This window comes from Stylophora pistillata, chromosome 6 (assembly GCF_964205215.1).
Source record: "Stylophora pistillata chromosome 6, jaStyPist1.2, whole genome shotgun sequence".
NCBI lineage: Eukaryota > Metazoa > Cnidaria > Anthozoa > Scleractinia > Pocilloporidae > Stylophora > Stylophora pistillata.
In genome coordinates this window covers 33,566,503-33,594,140 of record NC_142524.1, presented here as the reverse complement: position 1 = coordinate 33,594,140, position 27,638 = coordinate 33,566,503, and the positions used below count along the sequence as shown (strand labels likewise).

The 27,638-nt window shown below is 37.2% G+C and overlaps 3 protein-coding genes and 2 long non-coding RNA genes across 5 annotated transcripts; 4 read left to right on the top strand and 1 right to left on the bottom strand.

Annotated features, from left to right (window-relative positions):
- The first annotated feature begins 8,344 nt into the window (after positions 1-8,344).
- On the top strand, positions 8,345-11,133 carry LOC111324905 (CB1 cannabinoid receptor-interacting protein 1). The gene is made up of 2 exons (XM_022928569.2): positions 8,345-8,564; positions 10,068-11,133. The coding sequence occupies exons 1-2, from the start codon at positions 8,380-8,382 to the stop codon at positions 10,375-10,377; spliced, it is 495 nt and encodes a 164-aa protein (XP_022784304.1). The 5' UTR covers positions 8,345-8,379; the 3' UTR covers positions 10,378-11,133.
- Positions 11,134-12,099: 966 nt separating this feature from the next.
- Positions 12,100-16,418, bottom strand: LOC111324903 (uncharacterized). The gene is made up of 2 exons (XM_022928567.2): positions 16,168-16,418; positions 12,100-15,273 (listed from the first exon to the last, which is right to left on the bottom strand). Exons 1-2 carry the CDS (start codon positions 16,271-16,273, stop codon positions 13,889-13,891), a joined length of 1,491 nt encoding a protein of 496 aa, XP_022784302.2. The 5' UTR covers positions 16,274-16,418; the 3' UTR covers positions 12,100-13,888.
- Positions 15,647-16,162, top strand: LOC148729531 (uncharacterized). Its single transcript, XR_016002475.1, has 2 exons — positions 15,647-15,780; positions 15,940-16,162. It is a non-coding gene; the product is annotated as an uncharacterized LOC148729531 (long non-coding RNA).
- Positions 16,419-16,556: 138 nt separating the features above from the next.
- Positions 16,557-24,128, top strand: LOC111324904 (zinc finger FYVE domain-containing protein 21). The gene is made up of 7 exons (XM_022928568.2): positions 16,557-16,838; positions 16,962-17,012; positions 19,773-19,941; positions 20,573-20,642; positions 21,372-21,466; positions 21,792-21,925; positions 23,015-24,128. Exons 1-7 carry the CDS (start codon positions 16,692-16,694, stop codon positions 23,039-23,041), a joined length of 693 nt encoding a protein of 230 aa, XP_022784303.2. The 5' UTR covers positions 16,557-16,691; the 3' UTR covers positions 23,042-24,128.
- Positions 24,129-24,302: 174 nt separating this feature from the next.
- On the top strand, positions 24,303-26,875 carry LOC148729530 (uncharacterized). Its single transcript, XR_016002474.1, has 2 exons — positions 24,303-25,124; positions 25,389-26,875. It is a non-coding gene; the product is annotated as an uncharacterized LOC148729530 (long non-coding RNA).
- The last annotated feature ends 763 nt before the right edge of the window (positions 26,876-27,638 follow it).

Genomic DNA, 27,638 nt, shown 5'->3' with positions numbered 1-27,638 from the left:
CTCAACCACTGCAACAAAAATATATATATTTCTAAGACTTTCTTAAGCGCAATGAGAGCAGTTGAAATGGTACATAATCGGATGAATTATTCAAAAACGTTCCTTTTTGAAAGCGTATCCGAGGGTGCCGATTTTTTTTTTGAATGACGAAAAATGAAACCGTAGAGCTAGCATTTTTATTGACTTCTTGAATTCTTTGGGCCAATGGCTATATCCAAAACTCCTTCGAAAATCTTCGAACAGAAAAGAGTCTTAAGACTAGAAGTTTCAATTGAAAGTGGGTGCTAGCGTCAGAGCTTGAAGGAAATACTGAATCCACTGGGAAAAAAATGATCTCCATGAAGTAGGACTTGATCGATATCTTGGAGCCTCCATTCACGAATCGGCAAAAATTACTCACATAATAGAGCAGCCAAACACATAGATATCTCTTGTCTTTCTCGAGAGTCATCACTAAACCGTTCATGACCTTTATGAATACTTCCACAAGCAATTAAAGACATCTATATTAAAAACTCACCTTGTTTATCGTGTCCTTGATTTCTAGAAGAGCGTGACGGCTGTACACAGCTATTGCTCGAAATCGATCGATATTTTCACGTGTATTTTACGTGAGGTCATCACAAGCACCCCGGATATAACAAACGCAATCGACTGCGCATGTCTCCGATCTTACATCCGACAAATTTTGGCTTTTTCTCGCTATTGTAAAGAATAATCTGCTAGCTCGCTAGGGCTCGCCAGCAATTACTATGCACTACCTCCCCTACCATCAAACTAATTACCTGTTGAGAATATTTTCGAGAGGCTTGCTTAAATTTTAAAAACACAGAATGGCAGACTGCACAAATTATTGCTAAAAGTAAAGCAGTTATCGACTTGCACTTCATTTACCCAAGGTGAAACAATATCGGAAACTTTTGATTTTGTCGCATTTGGTTGAAAAAAAAAGAAAAATACGCATTATTAGTTGCACTATTTTGCCCGTGATGGCTTATCATTTTTTTAAAAGTTTATTTTTTTTCCCTGCAAACCAGACTGTCGCATTTTCTCTGCTACGTTTTATTGTATGATTTTCACTGAGGACTACTTGTGTATCAAAATCTTATACATAATTTAACACGTTGCTGGGCGATGAAGGGTTGCGATATGCTGATAATTAAGTATTTTAGCATTTCTACTTGAAAAGCAATATTCTGTTTACAACACCGAGGACTCACTATGAGCAAGTTGAGTAAGAAAAACACAGACTTTTAATTTCCCCGTCCGGATTGCTGAAGATCAATTTTTCAAGACCTTAACTATTACCAGTACATAACTTTGAATTCTCAAGATATGCAAGATACCTGCGGACGACGTTTTTGAAACTCTCAGCCTTGACTTTCTCGATCGCGTTTCTGACTTGCATCAGCTCACACCTGCTTGTGTGTTGTGAAAACCCAGTAACTCCTCTTCGCAAAGAGAAGAAATCTTTTATTTCCGGTGGCAGTGTAAATAAACTTAAAACTGAGCTCAGTTTTTCTAATTTCAACGAAAGACAATTAAGTGACTTGTTCTGTTGGATCAAAATCGTACTTCAATTTTTATGAGGTTGAATGTTTGAAATCCGTCTGAAAAAACGGGACGAGCGATTCTTGTCAAATTTAAACCGTCTTGGTCCTTCTGTACCTTAAAATAAATGTAATCGAGAAAACTTACTTCTTTCATTTTAATTATACTTTCAAAAACAAAAACTATCTTCGGCATAAAAGCAAACCTTTATTGTCAATCGGCTGTCTTTAGAGTTGCGTCAAGAGGTGGATTCATTTCCCGAATTTGCAGTTGGCCGGTTAATTTTCCGCTCTAGAAAACTTTCATTAGGTTTGTTTTCCTGTGTAAATTCACTTTATTAAAACATTTTACGCGTTGGACACTTTTTTATTGGATAAAATTGAACTTTGAGACAGAGAATGAAACAAAAAACTGGAAAAATGAAATGAATACCTGATTACCGGAGTGAATGCCAGACAAAACTCAAAAACTTTGACTCGATTTTCATGAGAGGAGATTTGTTTCTTGATAAATTTGTATTGGACATGAGTGGGCTCTAAATAAACTAAAAAGCATTGAAAAAAAAATGAATAATAGTGGTTTAATAGGTTTTTAAGTTAACTCTTTTGAGTTTTTGGCTTAAGCTACGTGAAAAACCATTTAGTTATCTCTTCTTGGTAAATTCAGTGGGTCTTTATGCCTGGCAAAAGAGCACTGATATTCTTTTAAAAACGTATGTTTATTTAATTCTCCTTAATCAAATTTCCGATTATAAACTACATGGGATTTTCAATAACAACTCGGATAAACAAAAGGTACTTATAAAAACTAACACTTTGCGAGAAAATGGCATTTATTAATTCCGTAATCAATACTTAAAGCGACTTTGCCTTTAGGAAAAATTTTTGTAACGATTCTCGGTGTGAAAACTTTCCCCTTATGTTCATAGTGATTTTCGACAATCATCGCAATTAAGTTCAGTTTCTGTAACGAAAATAGAATTGTTATTAAGAAGACAATCAAATCCCTTCGTAAGCTGAATTGCTCAGAGCTTCTGAGGAAATATTTTTTCCGGAACTGATAATGTAAACAAGGGATATCAATTAAAACCACTTCCCAGCATTCGAAATTATAGTATAGACTTTTTTTGTATTCTTGTTTTTGAGCAATCAAAACAATTCTCTTTTAAGCTTTAAAAAGCTTTGAAAAAAAACTTCGTCTTCTCGTGTCGCCCGCGACCAGTTGGCCTACTGGTCAGCGTACTGACCACCGGACCAAGGGGTCTGGAATTAAGAACATATCGGTCAAACGTCTGCGTATACGTGTGACGTTATAGAGGCTAGGTTGCGTGCTTTCAGGCTTTCAAAACTACGTTGTCTTCTAGGAAACCACGCAAGTGAGTAAATCGCGTTATTTTGAAAATGGCATAACTTTTCAATAAAGCTAAAAACAAAATGGAAAATCAACAGGAAACCCGTGATTAAATAAGCTTCGTTTACGAAAAGTCTCGATTTTTTTCTTTCGTCTTCCTTATTTTTTTTCGTCAATGTTTTTTTTCGCATATTTTGAATGACAGCGGTGTTTCTCTTATGTTTTCGTTGCAACTTTTACGCAGATAATTGGCGTGCCGCCAGCCAAAATTAATATTTCCAGGATGTTAAATCTTTGTAGCTCAGTGGTAGAGTGTCCGGTCGGGGCGCGCAATCCCAAGGAACACTATACAACTTCTAGTGGGGGACTTGGATCTTCCCTCTTCGTCCTACGCTCGCAGCTAAACAAATTAATCATTTCTTTGATCAAGAACCGTTTATTCCATCTCCGTCGTTCTATGAACCATTCTATGGGCTACCTTTTCATGAGTTTAGATCTTCTTAACATCACCTACTGTCTTTCAATGTATGGCGCTTCTAATTTAAGCCGAGCTCACCAAGATCTAGAGCTTTGTCAAGATAGACGTCATCAGCGCATATATATATCTAGGGCCATTAACACACATTAAATAGTAGAAAAGCAGGATAGAAGCTTATTCAATAAAGTGGCAAAGTTGGATTCATATCCTCTTGGTAAAATTAAACCTTAAAAAGGAGACGAAATATAATTTTAGAAACAAATTATATCATTGCCCCAAAGTGAACAGGCCGTTCGGAAGATTCTCATGTAAATGGTCTAAGTTTTAAATGTAAGGTAGCTGTGTAAGTTTGGAATTTTTTACATGTTTTTGAATAATGCTTTACCTTTTTACTTCTTTTTTACGGTTTACTTTTTGATATAAGATATGTAATTTTCATCTTGTGAAGAAATAGTGACTACTTCCATTACTTTTTTAATCCTTTTTTTCAAAAGCTTTTCATTCGCTTGGCTTTTGCTTTTATGAACATTTTTTATATTCCCTCTACGTTCAGTTTGACTCCTTTTTACATTTTTTTTCTTCTTCTTTGCGTTTTACTTTTTGATATAAGATATGAAATTTTCATCTTGTGAAGAAATAAAGACTACTACCATTACTAGTTGACTCCTATTTATCAAAAGCTTTTCCTTCGCTTGGCTTTTACTTTTATAAACATTTCTAATCACTTCGTTTGGTCCATAGTTTCATATGACGATGTGAATATGTACTGAAAGAGGAAAGTTCATCTCCTAGCGTACAGTATTGATAAAGAAAAATTTACCAAAAACAATCAAAATTCGTTAAGATCATTGTGTGCATTAACAATAAACCACATCAAACAATCTCTGAAAAAGAAAACGGTTGATATTACCGCTCACAGTCAATGGGAAATCTGGCTGAAGGAAAGTTTGATGTGGGAAGGTCGTTTTCACGTGGAATCATCGAGCGAAATACAACACGTGGAATCAGATTCATTTGTACTACGATTACACTAAGATTTACCAGTGGTGAGAAATTTTTCATAGGCGCTAATATACTTTATAGTCCTCTCAGTCAAATCACGTTTGAACTTATGTTAAACAACTATACACAGACACAAGCCAAACACAGTTGATGCCGGGATTCAGTAACAGTAAACTGAGGCCGACGATTGACAAAGAAATAGCCACAGAAAAGAATCTAGAGGAAAATTGAAAAGAAATCGCGATCAGCCTCGGTGTTTATAGCACCTCTATAGTCTCAAACATCAGCGCTATCATCAGTCTCTTTGTTTTCAACTTTTGTGCTTTGAAATTCTCTGCGTAAAATGTCAATAATATTTAATCTTGATCGAGTTGATATGCACTTATCTACATATCGGAAAACTGAAACCCCGCATCAGTCAGACACGATCCATATCTTTCTAAATCTCCACTAAAAGTACCTTACGATCAAGTACACGAACAATATCATACTCTGGATGAATTTTCGTTTTTAAGAAGGTCACAAAAAAAAAAAAAGATTTGCTTCGGTATTTCGCTTTTTAGTTTTAAATATGTAAGACCGCACCTGCGATCTGACTTACCAAAATGATTCTTGTCCAAAAAAATTGCTTTCACCGAGTATTTTTTGTTGTTTAAAAAATTGTTTCAGTTACTACGAGTTGTGCTCTCTCAGCCTGAAATCAGTTCAAATACCGATTTTTTTTAATAAAAGGAGCTGAACAACACACTTAGAACAGAGAAGACAAATAGGTCATCCATATATGTTTCAGGTGAAACAATTCCGTCGTATATAGCTCTCGTTTTGTTTCAAACCGGCGGAGCGATCCTTTTACTCATTAGGTTTATAAGAATTCCAAGCGATCATTTGACGGTAATAAGGTACTACAGGCGGTAAATTTTATGGAGAAGCGCCTCAAAAGGAGAACACTGCCTCACGTTAAAAGATGTAAGAAATCTTCTGAATGTTTTTTCTACAATAAGAGATTCTTTTTAAGGCAGATATTTACGCGAGTGATTGGCTTTGGTAAAAAATGTCAATTTACCTGAATGTTTTGGCTGGGTAACTTTCTCCTCAAACGTTAGAACAGTAGAATAAAAACTAATTTCATTTAATGTCCAAATGTATCATTTTGTATTTCCTAACAGAAGTTAAAAATGCGCAATTCTATGAAAAGATAAGTTTCATTAGTAGAATTAACGAGTCGATAGACTTTGTGTTAAATAACTCACCATAAATCAGTAGTTTCTTTCAAGCCACAACACTAATTGCCAGTAGAATCGATCAGTATTCATCAAACGCAAAGATAACCAGTGGTTGTATTTTACAGAGAAAAAAAGTGCTGTGCGAATTTTCAGTTTCCAAGGCGATGCAAAGCAGATCTGGTTATGCGCATCTTAGGTATAGATGAAGTGTTTTCCTAGTCTGACATCAATTGGCAGTTAACATTTTTTTTCTTGCAATCTTAAACAAGACTTGCGATAAGTTTCCATTGTTTGGCGTACAGGTGAATTTCGCCTTTGACAACAGTGACACCAGGACAATACACAACTTGAACGTGTTGCTTACCTTTTGGAAAAATCCTAACAATATACTGCTAATGAATCAACACTTCCTCTCCGAGGAATTTATTGGTTGCGAAACAACTCTTAAATTCATCGTCTTTTTCAAAGGCTTAGAAGTTATTACGCCGATTAAATTTCCTTCTGAGCAAATGGTGTTAGCACGAAAGATCTTCCATATATCTCCACTTAACAATAAGAGGGAAAGGGAATATCGATGAGATATTTTAACAACTCTCGTAGACAGCGAGTGTAGACGGTAGGGCTAATATTGTTCAGTTAAACTTAGTCCGTGACGTTTTTCTTTTGTTCTTGTTTTTTTTGTTGCGTTACGTTTCGGTACATATACGCGAGGTGGAGTTTGGTCTCATGTTTTTTGGACTAAGCTTCCCACACGAGTTCTTATCGACGAGCTCTTGCGGGCTGTAAACTCTTCTTTTAATCGTTTGGTTCGCACAAAATGAAAGTAGGATTTCGATTGACGCTTTTTTCAGGTATTCATTTTGTTTATTCGTCTTCTTGTTTGTTTTCTTTCTCAGTTTTCACCGTCTTGTAACCGTTTTTCATGACATGTTCATACTAACAATTGTGATGGTCGAAAATTAAAGGAATATTACGGATAACGCGTCGAAGTTTTGTGCTATCCCCAACAAATGTCCTCTCTTGCGCCCACTTTTCAACATTAACGTCCGATTTCAGACACAATTAACAAGTGTCCAATTTTAGACATTATTGACCATTTTTCGACACTTATATCCGATGTGATACACTGTTGTCTGACTGGTTTTGGACACTAATGTCCGATTTTAGACAATATTGACCAATTTTCGACACTTGTCTCCGAATTCGGACGATTTTAGACACTAGTGCCAACTTAACAAACTTGTGTCTGTTTTAAGAAAATGGTGTACAATTTTAGACGCTATTGACCGATTTTAGACACCTACGTTTGATTATATACACTAGTGTTTAGAGTTTAGACACTAATGTCTGATTTTAGACACAGTGTCCGATTTAAGACAGTAACGTTTTATTTTAGACAGTAATGACCGGCGATTTTAGACACCCGTGTCTGAATTTCAGACAGTACTGTCTGATTTTAGACACTATCGTCAGGCGATTTGACTCTCGTGTCTGATTTTAGACGACTGATGACGTTCAGTTCGAAAATCAACAATAACAACAAGAACAATCTTTTTTTAATTATTCTCGTTTGGAGGCAAATAAAGTCTTTTCTTTTTCTTTTTTCGAAGATACGTAATTTAACTTTTTCTGTAGTATAGTAATAGACAAACCTCGCATATCAGAGAAATACCATGCCTGTAACAAATACATGAAGAGTTCGACTGGAATTTGTAACAGACGCGAGGAACAATAACAAGACATGGATATGTTTACTATAACGGAAAAATCGACCTTTTTGAGTCATGCTTTAAGTCTATGCGCTTTACCCTCTAGCCCCCTTCCCTCCCCCCCATGCTGGCTACAATAATGGTTCCCTCCCATCCCATAAAAACTATGTAGCGCAACCGTAGCGAAACAGTGACAGTTACAGCCCACGTGTTCAATGAACGTACTTAAACCTAAATAAAGGCTGATAGTTTCGAAAGAAACTGTTTGGGGCTGCGTCGGTGGGAGTAACGAAATAATTTGGATATATCGACAAAGTTGAAATGGTAAATTGGCCACCGTAACGATTACAAAAGTTGACGTTTCGAGCGTTAGCCCTTCGTCAGAGCGACAAATACTTAAACCTAAATACATTTTTAGACAAATTACCTTTTCTTTGGTTGTCAGGATAGTCTTAAAAAAAAAGTAGATATCAACAAGACGCTGAATAAAAACGTCTTGTTAACAAATGAATGCCATCTTCAGCGACCGCCATCTGCAACCTTTGACCCGAGTTCTTCTGTATCGTGAAATGTTCGCAGTTAATACAGCTTCCTGACCTGTAAAAACGGGAAAAGAAATGAAAGTCAGAATAAGCTAGAACTAATTTGGATTTGATGATTTTTTTTTTAAATCTCCATAATGTAAAATTCAGCCCTTGCACTGCACTTCAGCTATGATCTTTGGTCATCTATCGCTACTTTTGCGACACCGTGATCCAGAAGCGTTCCAAAGTCTTTTCAAAGGAGCTGGAACTCATATGCCATCTACGCTTTCAGCTCTTCGTTAATTAAATTCTTTGGCTTCATTTTTCTTAGCCTGTTCACATAGCGCAGGGAGAGGTTGCCAAAAAGGAACTATTTAGCTCTATTAGTCCAGTCATTTGAGGCAGGCAGGCTCGTGAGAGAGTCACTCTGAGGAGAAGAGAAGTTTACTGGGGATGTCTGCGTGCATATGTCACATGTCACGCGTGACTTAAAACGAATTTTTTCTTATGTGCGTGACCGATCGACAAACCACTCCTCCAACATGGCGTCCACTAGGACAGAAGATAGCGCATTCACTATGGACATTCACATCACTAGATTAGAAGATTCCTCGCCGGTGTTCTTTAAAATTGACGGTGAAAGGTTTAAGGAGACTCAGACTTTGAAACTTCAAGTAGACACCTCGTATAAGCTTTCATTTGAGTTTCGTCCCTCGAGGGAAGCGAGGTAGGTGAAAAAAATTTTTTGGAGTAAGGACGGTTATTTATTTCCGTGTCACTGAATCATGATATTAACTTTTGCGTTATTCGTCGTTATTTTAAGACTGCCCACGAAGTAGATCTCAGTTTCGTTACATTCCTCAGCCGAGCAAATATTGTGACCTTGTATCTTTGATAGCAGTTCGCAGTTCACCAAAGTGAAAGCAAATTGATCAAAACCTGTGAAGTTTTTCCCTATTATTTTCATAGTCTTCATGGTTTTAAATTATTTGTTTTCTTTGCTCTACGTCACTCATGAACGTAAGAAGTTCTTAAACCGAGGACGAGCCAGACTTAAGCTTGCTTAGGCTTCAACCTTTTCTGACAGAAAAGAATTACTCTGAGTTCGAGAGAGGTCTGCCATAAAGAGAGAGAAAACTAAGTCATTGTTATGGTAAGAAGTACTCTGAGTTCGGGAGAGATCTGCCATAAAGAAAGAGACAACTAAATCATTGTCATGGTAGTTAATTTAATTTATGAACACTGCCCATTAATTAAATAATTGAGTCTTGTCATTCAAGGTGTATTCTTTTGAGGTATCAATGTCTTTGCACATCGAGATAACTTCAGGTCATAACAAGCTTATATTTTAATGAAATTATTTAAGTATCATCAGTACTAGTTGTACATAGATTTATCTTCTACTGTATTTTTAATTGTTATCATCATTACTTTAACCTTTTACTCTGAAGATTTCATTCACAATTCTCCTTACTGTCTGCTGTACAATTCTTATGATTTTACTGAATGTGGATAATTTGGTATTAGATCAACCAATAATCCCCTCATTGATATATCTCTTAACTCTCATCACTTGTCTGCTTGACATTGTATTGATATGGTAAGGAGAAATCCTGTCTTCGTCACTTATGGGAGCTAAAGGATTAAGAAAGAACTAGAAGCAAATAACTCTTAGGGGTTAACCTTTTACACACTGACAGCAGTATCTATATTCTTCATTTTCTCTGATCCTTTATACGTTTCCTTCCTTTGGTACTCACGACAAGGAAAATTGTTTAAGAAGATTGGCAATCATTTCCTCTATGCTCATGATCTTAATGAACGATTCAGCAGTATTACTGCTATGACCGACCTATGCCACTCAAGTCTTACAGCCAATAACATCATGGCAAAACTGGCCAATCATTTTACCCAGAGTGGACTAAGAACATTCTACTCAGACAACGACTATTCATTTGACTCTGATGATGACTTCCACACAGGTTGTTGAAACGTCAGTCACCACCACCGACAACAGTCCGTCTCAGGACTACACTCACCAGAACAATCACATTACACTTTCACATGTTACCCCCCTGGGTTTAAACCATTAATTTTACTGCAGTGTTGCTGTAAGGAGAAATTCAATGCCTCTTGAGGTTTGAAAGGTTGAAGGCTGAAAGTGGGCCTAGTCATGTGACTGAATGTAATTTGATTTTAATTTTTTGTTCCCACTTTTTCTACAACACAGTGAAATTTCTATCGGGGGAGGAAATGTTAAGCATGAACTCAAGAGAAGTGATGAAAGGTCTTCGGTTTACGAGTGCTCATGGTCTACAAATGGGATGAGCATATCCAAAAATAAAGACAGACTTTACATGATAATTTTTGTGAAGTTTCAAGATGGCAAAGAGATGAATGCCAGGGTACAATGCAAAATGTATTCCCTAAAGGACAGCGATCATGTCAAGTGGGGAACATGCTTGAAGAATCTGCAAATCGATTGTAAAGTGCAAGATGGGCAGAGTGTTGTTAATGTTCATCAGGTTTTATTCAAGTGAATACAGTTAATTTTAAAAAAGTTCCCTGGACTAGCAATGCACTAAATTGTAAGTCTAGATTTTGTGTGTTACAAAGAATGTAAGTCGATCTATTTGGCTCAGCCAGCTGGTCAACTCAGCTGGTTTTTGTGTTCTGTAAACATTACCCGTTTGCTTGTCCAATGTCCACAAATCAGGTAGTAAAGCTTAGGGTTTTCTCAATGAAATTCAGAATTTTATAAAGATTTAAAAAAGTCCAATATTATCAATAGTATTTTAATCCAAAAAATATTATAACAATATAGAATATGAACAGATTTCTTTAAATTACGAGATAAAGAAAAAATCACAATTGCTCAGTTAATGTACCATTCTTCTAAATGTCTATGACGTTTTTTCAGTAAAGCATTGTAAAGCATTACAAAACTATACATGGTACATTATTTTTATCAAAGGAATATACTTTTATACTCATCATAGAGTTAGGTTAATGGAGACATTGCAAGGGAGAACATTCATTGCATCACAGACACAGGGTTATGTGGTTGAAGGTGTTATTATTTTTTTTCATCTAAGTGATTTAGTGCTTCATAAGCAAGTGTTCCTTCATTGAGTTTTCTCCATAATACAATCGATCTAAATTTGAGAAAGAGGGCATTTGCAGAGGCAACAGTGCCAAGAAATTGCTGAGAATGCAGGATGCAAAAGGTGTTAATGCATTTGTATTAGTTCCAGACCATTTGTTCTAATAAATAACTTTGTTTGCTTTCATGGTCATTTAGCCTTTTTACTTTTTTAATATTTCCTTAGAATTAGTTACTTGTTTCTGTGATTTACTTGAGCCTCAGATCCTCTGCGGTAAGAAAAAGTTTCAGAGGGTAAATAATTCTTACCGTTTTTTTTTTGGTTCATTAAAGCCTGGTAAGACCAGGGGGGCACTAGATTTGTGGCTCTTGAATCAGGTCCTCAACCCTGCTACTTCTCTCACTGAATTTTTTCATGGTTACCTTAACTCTTTCATTTCTAGATCTCAGTAGTAATTTTTCATAGTGTCTGCCATACAATTCTTATGATGTCAGTTAGGAGAATTTGGTACTGGACCAAAACAGCAATAATCCTCTAATTGATGGTTCTCTTATTTTCATCACTTGACATGTGTACTTGATATTGCATTGATATAAACAAGAAAGATTTTGTCGTGGTCACTCATGGAGTTAAAGGTTTCAATTCATTTCCTTCCTTCACTAAGGGACTCACAGATGCCCCCCCCCCCCACCCTCCTCTCTTCAAGTCCGTTCTTCTGTATCTTCCCATGATCAAGCTGGTATTAATCCCTGTGGGTTTTTGTTTTCTGGTTTTGTTCACCATCAGTGTCACTACAAAGTAAAGATCAGAAAAGCCTGTTTCTGTATTCTTGAAAACAAAACAACAGGTAGGTACAATGCAACACAAACCTAATAACTCCAGAAAAAGATACTACATTTCTGTTGAAACAAAATTTTCTCCTATCAGTCAACCAGAAGTTCATAAATTGTGTTTCATTTCCCTAACTTCATCTCTAGTAAGTAGTTACTACATTTCATATTTACTCTAGGAGCCTAAATTTTTGGTACTGTTAACTTAGCATTGATAAAACAAAAAAACAATTATTTATGTACATGAAGTGTGTTGGTGAAAACAAAAATTATGAGCTATTCCTAACATTAAAAGCTGACTAAATATAGAGAAATGTTGAAAGTAGAATTTCTAAGTAAACAAACTTTTATTCCCTATAAATGATTAATGTATACACAGTCTACACATTGTTAGTTTTAAAGTGCCCCCTGCTTTTACATCATTTTCCAGTAACAATCGATAGCTCTAGTTTCAATTAACCGTGCTCAAATGTATTATGCATTAATTAGGAATTAGTAGATTCATGTTCTCTCAAAGTTATATTTGTGTTTTAGGAAATGAAATAACACTTCAAAAATCTAGGGTTACCCCTTTGAAGTAACGCCCCAGATACAATCACATATGCGCGTGTTTTAAAAGGCAACTCATAATAACCGTACTAGTTAGTTATTCCGCAACCACTACAATTGGAGGATCAATCAGCTACAGGCTAACAATTGACTATTATTAGCGATACTTTCTGCTATCGTCTGTGAGAGTCGTCACCAAATTCGAATCTGCACTACGTTAGACAGCACTACATTACACTGCACTACTTCGTTCTACTCTCTGTCGCGACTACGAACTTTGCTACCATAATTTTTTACCTTCTGTCATCACCGTTGTTATCAGACAGTGTAACTCGCGAACCTTGAACTGTGGTTAAATGTGTGTTAATCATTCTGCAAGCTGAGTTCGAATTGTCTATCAACTCACACATTGCTACCCCTGTAATTGTTAAGTTTCTGAGTAAGGCGCAACCTTAGGATCTTGACATTTACACACATTAGTTATAGTCTGTGGAAACTTCTTAAATATGAAAGCTTTCAAAAAGCACTTCTTCAAGAGAAATTATGACAGTCATTGCAGTGCTGCAAATGTCTCTAAAGCATGGTCAAAAGTAATTTATCCCCAAAAACAAACACAGCTCTGAATACAACAGTCTGTTCTTTACACACATTTTATAATTTCAAGCCACCATTACCAGATCTTCATTGTGTTAATAGCTGAAGACAAATGAACCTAATAACCTGTATGAAGAGAATGGTAACTCTACACAGAGGTATTTTCTCTGTCACACCAAAATACTTCCAACTCTAGTCTGTAAGACTCTTTCTTTGGAACACCACTTCCGGGAACACCACTTCTGGGAACACCACTTCTGGGAACACCACTTTTAGTAATCTGGTTTTCTGCAAACGATAAAGGTAAAGAATCTGATCCTACCAACAGAACTACAGTTGACGGTTGACCGACGCATCGGTAGGATCGGATTCTTTACCTTTACCCTACAAACAAATGATGTACTTTTGTCCACATTGGTTTATATCAAGTGCTGTGACCTTTAAATACTTCCTTGTTTATAACATTAAATATCACTTTTATATTACTACAAATACTACTCTGTCTGTCCTATACGTTCCTCACTCTTAAAGATAATCTGCCCAACTTTGTTAAGGTGACAATAATGACACTTAATTTTAATAGTTGTGTAATTACATTATGATGTTTACTTTCTATCCAAGAACATTGACAAGCTTTTCTTTGGATCTATTTTGAAGTTTACAATAAATATCACTTTGTTGTTTGTTATTTATTAAGAAAAAATGCACACACATAGAGGGCGGCTCTCCCTTAACTACCAGGTCTTGGTTGCTACCTTTGTCCTTTGATTTTATCTTATGCAGATACACTACGTATCATGATCTTCAAAATAATGTAAAAAAAATCAGTTTTAAATTGTCTCAATTGTGTCTTAATCCTTGATTGAAAACAGCAATCCTGTTATTGAGCACATCTATTATGCTGCCAATACACACACTCGCACACAATTCTGTGCAGCTGTAACATGTTAAATACATGCAGGGCAAAGGTACAATTACAGGTTCCTGTTGGGGTCAATGTTTAATGGACCAGCTGTCTCTGGCTGCAATACTTGCACCGTTTCAACCTTCACAGGTGTGTATTTCACCACTGGACGAAGATGTCGCTTGAATCTAAAAACCTTGCATTCCTTACTGTAACACATGGAAAGCGACACCACTAATCCCAAAGCCATGACTAGAAGGGCAATCAGAACTCTGACACCAAAGGAGATACTGATAGTATCTCCTGGCAACTGGGTTGGGGTGATGGTTGTGACTGTTGTATACATCCACAAGTCATTTAACATCCCATCATATTGTCTGACATCATGTCCTGCTCCTCCAAAGAGCCACATCTCATTGTTGTAGGAGAAAGACAAAGCATTTTCTCTTGGCCCTGGGATATTATGTGCATCTGCAACTCCTTTTTCACCGAAAAACGGTCTACCTTCATTTCTGCTCAGTCCCCCCATCCACATCCATTGATGGCTGGAGACATTGTACATCCAAAAGTCAGACAAAAGACCTGGCATTGCAAAAGCAGACACTGAAAAGTTATCATATCCTGATCCGCCAAACATCCACAGATTACCATGCTCATCTATCCAGGATGCTGCCCCATCCCTACAACCAGGATGGTTATCCTTGGATGCAACACCTCTCTGCCCAAACTTCCCAGCACACTTTTGAACACCCTTACTTCCACCAAGCTTTTTCCATTCCAACATTCCAGGAGAATAACTCCAGAAGTATGATGTAAGTTGTCCCAGACATGATCCACCAAACATGTACAGAATACCAGATGGATGCATCCAAGTTGCTGCTTTTACACACTTTGCAGGAATCATGCTCTCATTACTCTTGGGTCTCATTTCTTTCCACTGTGAATGTTTGAATGAAAAACTCCAGAAATCATCCAAATTTTTCCCTGATTCCTTGCCACCAAAAATCCACAGCACCCCTTTCTCTGCATCGCACCAATGAGTAGCATCACTGCGTGGGACTGGAGACGATTTATTGTCCTGCAAAGCAGTCCATGTCATTGTTTCCATATCAAAAATATAGGAGCCTGGAGATCCAAACACCAAAGCCTTGTTTTGGTAACTGCAAGATACACATCCAGAACATGGCAGAGGTTTCTGACCCTTGGAAGTTTTGTTGTCAAAAGGATGAAACTTCCAACGTCTTCCTTTGACATCAAACGACCAGAGTTCATCCAGCGTGGGCAACTGTGAAGATCGAGATTTTTTTAATCCGAATCCTTTTCCACCAAACACCCAGACAGTTGAATCTGAGTGAAACCAGCTTGTTGTGCCACTCCTAGCTCCTGGACAGGATCCTTTGCCATCCACTGTACTGTGTTGGTTCCCAATTTTACTTCCTCCAATCCAAGCCCATGCTAAAAAGTAAGATAGAGGGTTGTACAAATACTTGTGTAATCGAACCACTTGAAATTGATGCTCACTGATCAAAATCAGTCATTCCTTTTGTGTACACACGCATAAAGTATATGACAAAGATATTAAGAATGGAAACACTTTTCGTATGGAGCTCAACATGAAGAGTAAAATCTGAATCATGTTGTGTGATGTCATGTTAAAATAACCATTTGTAAAGGCCCTTCAATTAAAATCCACTTAAAGAAAAGGATGACTGTTTAAACATTGTACTGCGTGCACACTGTACACTGTGTTTTTGCGTGGAGTGCTTCACATGTATAAGTATCGAATTTCTACCGAATTAGTACAGAGACATTTTGCTACGGCTTCACTCCCGCTTGCACTATTCAAACTTTCATGCCAAACCCTCGAATTTTAACTTCCAAGAAAACTCTCTCTTTTCAAAATTATGGAAGGCTCGCTAGCAGATTGGCCTAAAAGGAAAAACTTGTAGCGCAGAGACTCTGGTATGTATAAACTTGCATTGCTGATTAGACAAACAAAATAACACGTACAGCTGGACATCAAGAATGGATATGTTCGATCATTTTCGTGAAAGTGCAGTGAACATAACTGGACCAACGGCGTACCTGCAATAAAATACTTTTCAATTCTTGCCTATCTAGCCGCCGATGAAATCGCAATGGCTGAACAGTTCTGGATTAACAAAAGAGCGAAAGTGCACCCAAGCAAACATGACCATACGTACATACCTAGTTCCTTTTTGTTCTCAATCGAGTAAGAAGAATAATTGAAATTAGCTTCTACGGATGTACATACTTAAACACTACGATATAAAGTGAGCTCCTTTTCTGTTTTCTAATAAAGCTACCTATACGTTTTGTAAAACTTACCCTGAGCTTTCTCTTGGTGCTTGACTGCCGATGAACATTCGGCATAGAAATTCGGAGACGCGATAAATACCATAAGAAAAACCATCAAGCTTCGATTAACGTTCATGATTGTTACTGCACTGTGGCTTTACGTCAAACAGTACTCGAAGCTAATTTCTTTATGCTCTCAAACGATAAAAGCGAGATCAGTTGTGAATAGAATAAATTCAGCCCATCGCAAGACAAATCAAATAATTAATTCACTTCCTTCTTCGTAGACAAATTTCTTCCCAGAACCAAAAGTTACAACTGGGTCCCAGTCCTTTTTCTCGAGGGAGGGGTGGCTTTGTAAGATGTGACTCGTGCATCTTTTATTTATATCATACTTAAAACTATCATACTATTTAACAATCCTTGTTAAAACTGCAGAGTAAAAAGCATTTTTTACAAAGCCCACAGAGGTAAGTAAAAAAACGTTAATTACCCCTCTCCAACACCGGTGCTGTTTTGACACATGTTGTACCAGAGCCTAAGACACAATAGTAATGCTTACACCTAGTACCATTCACTCCAAGATGTCTTCAGGAAAGCAACTCGTAAAAGGTAAAAGTGGCCTGCGAATGGTCGCTGTTTCTGAAAGTGAACGATGTCCTTTTCTTCTGGAAGAACCTCACTGGGTAGAAGATGCACAGGTACTGTATTTTTTTCCTGATATTTCTTTATCCTTCATCTCATTGTCCCTACTCATGTCTTTCCAAATTTCGATATCATGTTGCAATTAACCTTGGTACGTCTTTAATACTTTCTTTCTTTAGTTTCCGAACTGTGTGAAGTGCAATCGAAGATTCGACTTCAGCCATCGAAGGGTAATGTTCAATGTTGTAAATCGACAGTTTTAAACTTCTTGTTTGGAGAAACGTCGAAGTGTAATTTGCTTGAAATTTTAATTTTTGAAGCTTATTTTCGGCTCATCCTCGGTGTAAAAACCTGTGAAGCTCACGCGTGACGTAAAACAAGGACAACAAAAACATAAACAATAGCGTACAGCAAAACAATACCTCATGAAACAAAGAAAACCTCGTCAGGTTTTTACACCGAGGATGACCCTTATTTTCAATGCTGCTTTACATGTACCATGTTGGGTCGTGATATTTAGATGTTTTTCGAAAGAAAGTGATATCGTATCAGCATTCAAATTTTCTTAATTAGTCTTAAAACTTGATGTGTTTGAATATTACGTACTGCCTTTCGACCCAGTAATGCTGTTGAGGTTGATATTTAATGAAGAAGTTTATATTTAACTATATTTCTCAAATCATAAACTACTAGTGCTGCACATAAGCGGTTAAGGCTTTTAGAGCAAAGTGTGATACCAAAAGGCATAGGTAAAAAGTCTTTTTGAATACTTTGCATTATTACATGACTCGGGCAGTCAGAGGGCCAATAACTAAAATCAACCAATCAAAATGCTCTATTGCTGGTCCAATATTCTCTAAGTATTGGACCGGGCACTGTCCCGAATGGTCCCGAATGATACCGCACTTGTGTCCCTTTGAACTTCAGTCGTATAATAAATCTCTTATTAACCAAGCTTGCTCGGGACCGTACTGGAAGAATATTGGCCCTCGGTCTTTTTTGGACGGACCTCGCTGTGCTCGGTCCGTACTGTCAAGACCTCGGGCCAATATTCTCCCAGTACGGCCCTCGCGCTTGGTTAATAAGATATATTTATTGTTCAACCCAATTTGCATTCTTCAGTCTGCAAGGCAAAGCCTATCAAGTGACCTGGAAATGCCCACTAGTAACTAATGCTCTGCCTATGGGTGTTTTGCTTCATATCACTTTTTCAGGCAATGGAGCACATTTTGTGGGCTAAAATAGAGACTTTGGCAGGCTAATAATTTGTATTTTTGGTTTTGTGGACCAAGTTGATTGTATAAATTTGCTGTTGTAGAGAGTTTCAAAGCTGATGATTTGTATGATTGCTTGATTGTTCGGACTGTTTAGTTGTCATTTTTTCAGGCTTTATTTTCTCAATGCCCTCCAAAGTCTCAATTATAATAATGGTATTTCTGTATCTGGGCACAAATATGTTTTGGGTCCTTCTCAGAGTCATATTAACCCTTGCTTAGAGACTCTTATGTCAGACCCAGAATAAATTTATTCCCAAATACAGAAACTCCATTACCATCAGTATCACTTTGGAGGACATTAAGAAAGTAAAACTAAAAAAAATGATTTACTCTTTCTACTCAAGCATGTTTGTGTCAATGCTCTGTGATGGAAAATGGAAGACTGCTGTCCTAAAATTGATAATAAAACAGCTAGTGAACTTGCATTGGCCATTGCAGAATATTATGTCCTATCAAAGTCACCCAGGCCAATAATTGGAGCTGGGCAACACTGACATTTCATGACATTTTGCTCAATGCCATTCCTTTCCCTATAAACTTAGTGATCAAGTAATGACTCTTTAGCTTCAATTATTGTCAAACAATTGTTTATGGATGGGGTAGGTTGCTCCTGGTGGTTATTTGTTTTCATGCTGTTCCACAAAAAATGGCAGAGTCCTTCCCTATGCTTTCTACTGTGTGACCAGCTATTCACCTAAAGTACCCAAAAGTTTTTGATAAAGCAATTATTGAACTTGGCCAGTGCAGAATATTATGTCCTGTTGATGTCACCCAGGTCAATAGATTGAACTGAGCGACACTAACATATCATAATATTGTGCCCATTTCTGTCCAACAGTTTTCAATTGATATAATAGGTTTTTGCTCAATGGTATAGTTGTTTGCATGTTGTTACAGTCAAACCTTTAAAGTGAGTAGCACCAAAGGTCACCCTTTATTAGGCAGTCAGTTTGTAAAAGTCCTGAACTGTTTACCCATTATTGACTGTAATTTTCATCTCTATTAAACTGTCACCTCTATTTAGTGGGTGTGGTCACCCTCTACAGAGTCCTGGCAGCCTGTTTGTATTATCCTCCAACTGTGTTGAACTGTCACTTAAAGCAGAACCATTCAAATAAAACTTAGAATCGCATCATTGAATAACATCTCGCATTCTGATTTGTTAACAAAGCCAGGTATTTAGCGTGGAATTGTGAGTCGAAAATAAGGCTAAGTGATATTGTTTTGCATCTATGGAAACATAGCAATTTTAAGTAATGCTGTTTCCTTTTTTACTCATTTTTATTCAGTTATGCGATTCAAGGAAAATCCATTACTTCATTCATGAATTCCGCATTAAATTGCACTTGAAAACTGATATTGCACTCATGGCTTGGCGATTTGTGCGATATTGGTTTTCACGTGCAATTTAATGCGGAATTCCCTCGTCAAGTAATGAATTTTCCTATAGAATTTTATCTTTGGAAATCAATGTCAGTAGTACTTTTGAGAGAGTTTTGAGAGTCGAGAAAAGAGATTTTTATTGTTTCTTTAAATGCTCCTATTCTGTAGAACCCCACAGTGTTAAGCAGTCTACCTGTATTTAAATGCTTACCTGCCTTTCCCTGTGGGTGACTGCTTAATGCAGATTCATCTGTATATGAAAAATGGTACATTCCTCCCCAAGCTTCCTACTGTGAGATCACATTTTATTTTTTATGAATTGCATTACAGCACCATTGCAGAAGATGTGGTAAGATTTTCTGTGGCAAGTGCTGTGATTACAATGTCATGCTACCCAGGCTTAGTTTTGTTGACCCTGTCAGAGTCTGTGAGGAGTGTTCCCACATCGCCAAACGTGAAGAGGAGTTTTTCGGAAGACATTTGAAGACTTTGTGTGATGGTAAGTAAGAAAAAATGAAAAGGCTGAGAATACACTTTGTGTATCTGGTCTGTAAGTGTAGATATATTGCAGCCTTTGATGGCAAAAGTGCAGCAATGAATTGCTATAGAAGAATTGTTGCATCTTTGGAGTTTGGCTAATTCACTATTACTACATTCAGTTCTTGCCATGACATCACAAAAGCTGATAAACATCTCAATATAATTTCACAGTAGCATCTGTGGCGCATAATTGAAAAAAGACTTTTCCTTTCTGAAATATAACTAGAATTGTGTATAATGATTAACAATTATTCACCAAAGTGGATGTAAATATTGGTGGATATTTACCCAGCCAGGAAATGGGGAGGTAATTGTCCACCACTCCAGTGACACTGAGGTGAATAATTGTTTTAGAATATTTGTTGGTTTCTGTGGTAGATATTAAAAGGATTGTTCGCCAAGGGGTAGGTGAAAGTGGCAGGTATTTTCTTTGCAGCTTTATGGCTTGGTATACTTCAAATCTACCACCAGTCACCTCCGCAGTGGTGATTATTTGCTTATCATTTACAGATTTTACCATTAAATAAAACATATAATTGTACCCAAGGTTAAAACTACTGTTGCAATTGTCACCTTATGTTATTCAACAGGGGCCTATTTTATTGTTGATGAGTCAGAGCCCTTAAGATTCCTTTGCAAACTTGAACATCATTCACAAAGGTAGGGGGTTGATAGAAATTTAATCTAATGAGACCCATAAAAGGAAACTTGTTGAGAGTAACCTGCCATCAGGTATTCTCTCATTAGGGGTGTACAAAAATGCACTCAGCACAAGCAGAAGGGTCAGTAGTTGGGAAAAACGAAGAAAAAAAAGAATGAAACTGCAGACTCTTGTGCTGAGCTTAGGAATTTCATTTTCAAAAAACACACAAAAATCAGGAGGTGGAATGGTCATAGTAGCTGGCTCTGTTGTGGAGAGTAGCTGCTGGAATTCACCGGTTGTCAGCTTCTAATGAAATCCCTGTGAGCTGTACTTTAGAGCCTCTCCTTGAAAATGAATATTTTTCTGAGTGCAGTATTCAAGGAGGTGCAAACAGTCTTCTACTGGGCTGTTAATCTTTCTAATTGTCACAAGAATGTTGTGATAAGTACTTACTCTGTTGGCAGCCAGTGAACACAAAGATATAGAGACCGGACAAATTTGTTATGCAGGCCTGTCACAACATCAGAAAGGAGAAAATTGACAACAAGACACAATATTTTTAACTTAATCTGTGATGAAAAGCAAAGGAACCGTGCCTCAGTTATTTATGGATGCAATGTGATCAATTGTACCATTTCCTTTGCTGTACCCCTTAGCAATAATCCATTGAGTCATTGTAAGCTTGCAACATGTAATTCCCATCCTCAGTATCTTTCCTTTTTAATTGTAATATTTGCTTTCAACAGAGAACTGCTCTTTGAGTGTTCTGATCAAGACAGAGCAGTCCATGAACCAGTGATATTAATGAAAATTGTTTCAGCTCAGCTTGTAGCTAGTGGAGGTATATGATTTTGAATATTTAGTCATCTAATCAAAAAGTTTCTCCTTTAAGAAAGGACAAACAGTCAAATGGAAAACAGCAAAACTTTAAAAAAAAAAAACAAGAAGAAAAACAACACTTTTAAGAAAATTTGCCATTTTGGCATGCTAACATCAGTGTGCATATTCTCCACACTTTTCTCTAAACATTTCTTGTGATGTTAACAAGGAGAATTTGGGAAACCATCAAGAGCTTCTTTATTCAGATAAAGATATTCCATTTGAGATAAGCTACACTTTGTTATTCTAGTAAACTGAGAGGAAGTGTTATCCTTTTTTGTGTTCAGACAATTCTGGGGTCAGTGGTCTCATTCTTAAGTACAAACAACAAGATGAAATGGAAGAGGTCAGACTGGCAGTTGTGCCATCACCTGCGGAACACAGAAAGCAATCACTCACTTGGCTAGTTGCCATGCAGAAAGTAAGAGCTAGATAGCTATCTTCTCTATCTTTTTTATATCAAGTGCATTTTATTTTTTATCTGATGTGAATTACAACAAGTTTGTGAGTGATTTGGTTAATGTACAGTCTGTTGGCTGGACAGGCCGTTTTGTTTTTCAATACTCTGCTGGCCATTCACTGGTGAACCTTCTAACTCCCAGAAGTGATTAACATGTAACTTCTCCCTATAACAAACAGGTAATGAGAATACTCAAACTTATCAGGTAGAGGTTATCTTGATCTAACACCAAATTCTCATAACTAATTTACAAGGAAATGTATGGCAGCTAGAGGGGAGAATTGACAAGCAGATTTTGTGAGTTAGAGGGTTGACTGTATCTTTTTAAAGTGCACCTACACCCAAAAAATTTTTTTCGCTTAACGAAGTAAGCTTATTTTTTTGAGTATTTCTGCGCAAAAATTTTTTTATTTGCTCAAATCTTCAATTTTCTATGCCCAGTCAAAATACGGAAAATCGGCCGCCATCTTGCCCCACGACCGAGTTTAAAGAGGAATGGCTCTAGTGGGTAATGTGACGTCAAATCGAGAACACGAAAGTCTGCTTTTCACACATTTTCACTTGTTTGGGAAGGTTACAGTCGATAATTGTCCGAAAATATGCCGACTAAGTGTGTTGTAGAAGGATGTAGCAACGTGCGAAATTTGCAAGAGGGTATCGCGCTCCATACAATCTTCATACAACACACCTAGTCGGCATATTTCGGACAATATCGATGACAATCTTCCCAAACAAGTGAAAATGTGTGAGATGCAGACTTTCGTGTTCTCGATTTGACGTCACATTACCCGCTAGAGCCATTCTTCTTTAAACTCGGTCGTGGGGCAAGATGGCAGCCGATTTTCCGTATTTTGACTGGGCATAGAAAATTGAAGATTTGAGCTAATAAAAAAATTTTTGCGCAGAAATACTCAAAAAAATAAGCTTACTTCGTTAAGCGAAAAAAATTTTTTGGGTGTAGGTGCACTTTAAGTGATAGGAACTTTTGATACCCAAATAGGTATGATAAATGAAAGTAAATTATTCATTCTTGTTTGCTGCTTGTTCTAGGCCATAAAGATGCTGTTTGAGGTTTGAAACAAGTCACTCAGTGGAAAAAAAAAACCTGAAAATAAATAGAATGTAATTATCTCTGATTTATAAATCATGAGAATAACAAAGTAGCTTTACCCAACAAAAATACATTTTTCTCAATAGACATCAGCAATGAATTTTTTGCAAGTTTTGCCTTAAACAAATCTGGACAAATACATTGGTGCACTCTACTTATCAGTACAAAATATGTTCACATCCATGTTACAGATGTTCTCTGTATGTTCAGTAGCTGGACATTGCACTGCTTGTTCAGAATCTGACACCAGATGTCATAGAATGGAAGGGCTTTAGGAATTTTGAAAGGGGTTCAGTAGTGAGAGGTAATAACATAAAACAAATTTTGAAGGGTATGGGCATTTGCTGAAGCAGTACTTGTCTACAGAAAATTAATGATAGCAACACTTGTAAAGAGAAGAATTAGTAATATATTGAGAAAGCAAACATAGCCTTTGTATTTGCAAGAATCCGCCCAATTTTTTAAAGAGGCACTACTGCAGAGTTTTGCTTTTAGAGACCACTTTTTTAAATGGCTGCTGGATTAATATTCTTTTGTTTAAATTCAAATTCGCCTAGCTGACCTCGTTCTCCAGTACAAAACTCAAAAGAATACATTATCTCAAGCGAGGCCAGAAGGGCTAATTTAAATTTAAACAAAAGAATACTAATCCGGCAGCCATTTATAAAAGTGGTCTATTAAGCAATAGATTTAGGAAATTCGTTTACCACAAATACCGGCGCACAAGCCGCACTTGCTGATAAGCCACACTGCCCCGAGTTTGGAAACTCAAGTTTTGAAAAAAAAATTGTTGAAAACTAGATGGATTGTAATGACTAGCTTCATAAATTTTTTTTTTCGTATTTGTAAGAAACAGCTCTTCCTTTACATAGCGTTTTCATGTAGGTAGCGTTATGTAGAGAAGCGTACCCTTCGGAATGTCACGAGAATGAAGTATAATTGAGTTTAAAGTTTAAAGTTTAAAGTTCACTTTGACTGTACAAAGATAAATAGTGTCTAAGTAGAAATTGTGTCATTTTTGTGTAATAAAACAGTATTTTATGTATTAAGAAGTTTAAAGTGTTTTGTCTGTTTGTTTGTCTGTTTGTTTTTTCTTGGGATGGAGCCGGAGTGTCGAAGGTTGTAATAAGTGCGGCATTCCATTTACATTCCCAATTACATTTTTTGTCGTATATGAGCACGATCCCTCGCAGTAAAGCACTATTTGAGCAATAGTGAAAATCAGACCTGAAAAAAAAATTTTTTTCAGGTCTGATTTTCACTATTGCTCAAATAGTGCTTTACTGCGAAGGATCGTGCTCATATACGTCTCATAACCGCAGTTCACACATATGTTTCATATGTTTGTTGTTGTTACATTTTTTGTGTTTTGCATGTGCATTTTTCCTATTGTTTTTCGCATTCTTTCACCCGCGGTGATTTTTGTTCCATTAGGTTTTTTCGTATAATTATGCTTTGTTTAAATTCATTTTGCATAAGCTTCTCGGCACTGGAGTAGCAGAGTTTATTAGGTTAACATCCATTCCTTCACTGCGATCAGCTCTCGGTTTTTTCCGTCCTTCGTGTCCACAAATCATACAACGTTTGTAAGTGTCTTTCCTTGTCCGATCGCTTTTCTTCTGTTGGTTACGTTTCTCTATTCCTTTTACTTGTATTTTGTAATAACTAGTGATTATTTTGTTCCATTAGCAACCGTGATGCAAATAAATTTTAAAGCGCGTTTTGAAACCTGACTTGTTAGTAGTAGCAAAGGTAATGCAGTAATGGATATTGTTATCTGTTATATCTATTTCCCTATGCAACTTGCCATTATTTGCTCCTGAGCGATTCCAAAAACCTCTACGCAAACACAAGGATCCGACTATGGGCAACTCTTTCTAAACAAGGGCGCCAATACGCAGGTGGAGCAACTACAGAATACAGCGCCATTGAGGTCCACCCACAGGCAGCCCAGAGAAAAGAAAACCAGGATTAAAAAAAACCCGCTTAAATCAAGTGAAATCGGTAAAATAACGACACCAGGAGCAAGCAACACACGTATGGGATAAGGTAACCCATTTTTATTTAATATTTTCACTTTTAACTATTTCTATGGATATCTTGTAGAAAATCTCATACAAATCCTTATAAATCGATATGCAAATTGTGTTCCTTGTGTGGTTCTCAAAGAGAGCTTGGGCTGCCTGTGGTCCACCTTGTCGGCATGAAAGCACCGATAGCGAATGAAGAGCACTGTATAGGTTGTTAGTATGTCTAGCTCTTTGTCAAGGAGTTCTGAGACCAATGTTAGGCAACTATTATTTTATCACTCAGCTTGTCAACTCGAAAGGTTACGCGAGGCCCAACTTGGCTTCGCTCCAACTCCAACCAGTACTCGAATCCAAAACCGAGCATACGTTACTCGCTAAACATCTTGATTCGTCCAGAATGCAGTACTTGCCATTTTGTCCTTCGTCCAGGAACTGTGCATATTCCGAATGAACAACAATTTGACAGCTGACGCTGAACGAACCAAAGCTTTGTAATTTCTTACACCATGAGTTTGATATTCATGATCTTCCTGGCATTTATACAACTATCAGCAGTCGTCGTCAACCTACAGATGCTGAGTTGTTTCAAAGACCAAACAAAATACACGTATCTTCAAAGAGGCAGAATGTTTCTCATTATTCAGTGGATCTGCCAAGTTACAATTGTTGTCGCGGACGCAGCAGAGTCGTGGAAAGGATTTGCAAGTCATCAACTCAAAGAAAGCTGTAATATCTTCAAGGTCCTGTCGCTTTCCGTGGTGTTCTTCCGAGCTTACAACTTGATGGCTATAATGAGCACGCTTATTGAAACCCCAGTGAAGCGCGGCAACCGAGAGTTTTCAACCAAACTCAAAATATATGCAATCCTTGCTCTGGGAATAACTGGCTCAGCAACAATATGGTGGTCCACCTGCCTTCCTTATAAGAACATTTCTTACATGGCCCTGAAAGTCTTTTTTCCTCGCTTCTGTCATTTTTCTCATTCTAATGGTTTATCTGGCGGTACGGATTATCAGCATGCAAGACATGCCTAGTTTCGAACTGCAAAACATACAAGCTTCGATTTGGAAGATCTGTAAAGAAAATAAACGATATGTTTTTGTTAGCCATGTTAATTATGTGCTCGATGATATGTTAATTATGTGCTCGATGATTGCTGGGGGATTTCGCTCCGACTCAACCCGCAGTAAACTTGAAGATTCTGTAAAACCCATGGCGCCAAAGGAGGTTGTCTATTCAGTTATTGACACGTTTCTTGTTGGAATCTTCCTACCGATACTTTTAAGTGATCTTATTTATTCAAGTTACGAAGAGAGAAATTATTTGAAAAACGTACCCATCTAGTTCAGAATAGGGTGAATTGCGGACATGTAGGAGATTTCTAACTGATGAAATTTTTAAGGGCAATCTTAAAGGCACCACATGAAGATTTACATCTTACGAGTTCATCTATAATGTCGACGAGTTGACACGTTCGCGAGCTGGCCGCGTACCATGTTGGCATAGTAATTTTGATTGTTTTGTTTTAACTGCGGTCGTCTTTGTAACACAGTTCCTGACTTCCATCCTCTTTTCATATAAAGTAGAAAAGTACAGTATACTGCAGTTGTAAGGAGGAATTTTTACGGAAATATGAATCGAATTAATTGGAGAGGACTTGTATCAGGCCTAACAATGATTGAGAGCGAACTTAACGTGTGCTTGTTTTGAAATACTGTAACTGGTCTAGCGTATGGTACCGCCACGTCAGACATAAATTGGTTACCGGTACATGAACGTCTAAACCGGGTTCACTTCATAAGCATCTCCTTTTGCTAGATCGTAAATGGAGTGTTTCTTGAATGAGTTTTGAGAAGATTTAGACAGTGATACTGCCTAAGCGCCCCCAACTCAGAAACACCCGGGCTAACTAACGAAAACCCTTTTGGATGTGTAGGACAGAAGCCTTCAAGGACAGACAACGTGCGAGCATGAAAAACTGTGGAAGCAATTATATGGAACGATGTGAACGACTATGTGAACGACCTGAAAGCTGTGCTATTCGAGTTGTGCACGAGAGATCGCAGGTTATACCTGGCCAACATAAATTTATAAACGGGTTGAAGGGATGATGACACAGTTGGGCATGTGCAAAGAAACACATCATTTCTTATAAAATTCTAAGAATTGAATCACTTCAATTTTTGTCATCTTGGATTTCAAAGATGACATAAATAAATGGCTTGGCATGCATAAAAACTGATTAGAAAACCCCTTTTAAAGATCAGCCCAGTTCCCTTGATATTTGGAACAACCAAACCTTTATTGATAATTTTAAGTAATGAACCCTGAAAGCAAAGGATAGCAACTTTTAAAAACATTTAAGATAGTTTGGTCTTGGAACCATTGTACTATCAGTGTAGTTGGTAAACATTGGTTTGCAGTTTCTAGTTCTATTTATGAAGTAGACTGTTGGTACAAAAAGCTTGTATGTAACTGAATCACAGCATTACTATAGTGTGCCAGATTAAGCCTTAAATTATTCATTCTAGCA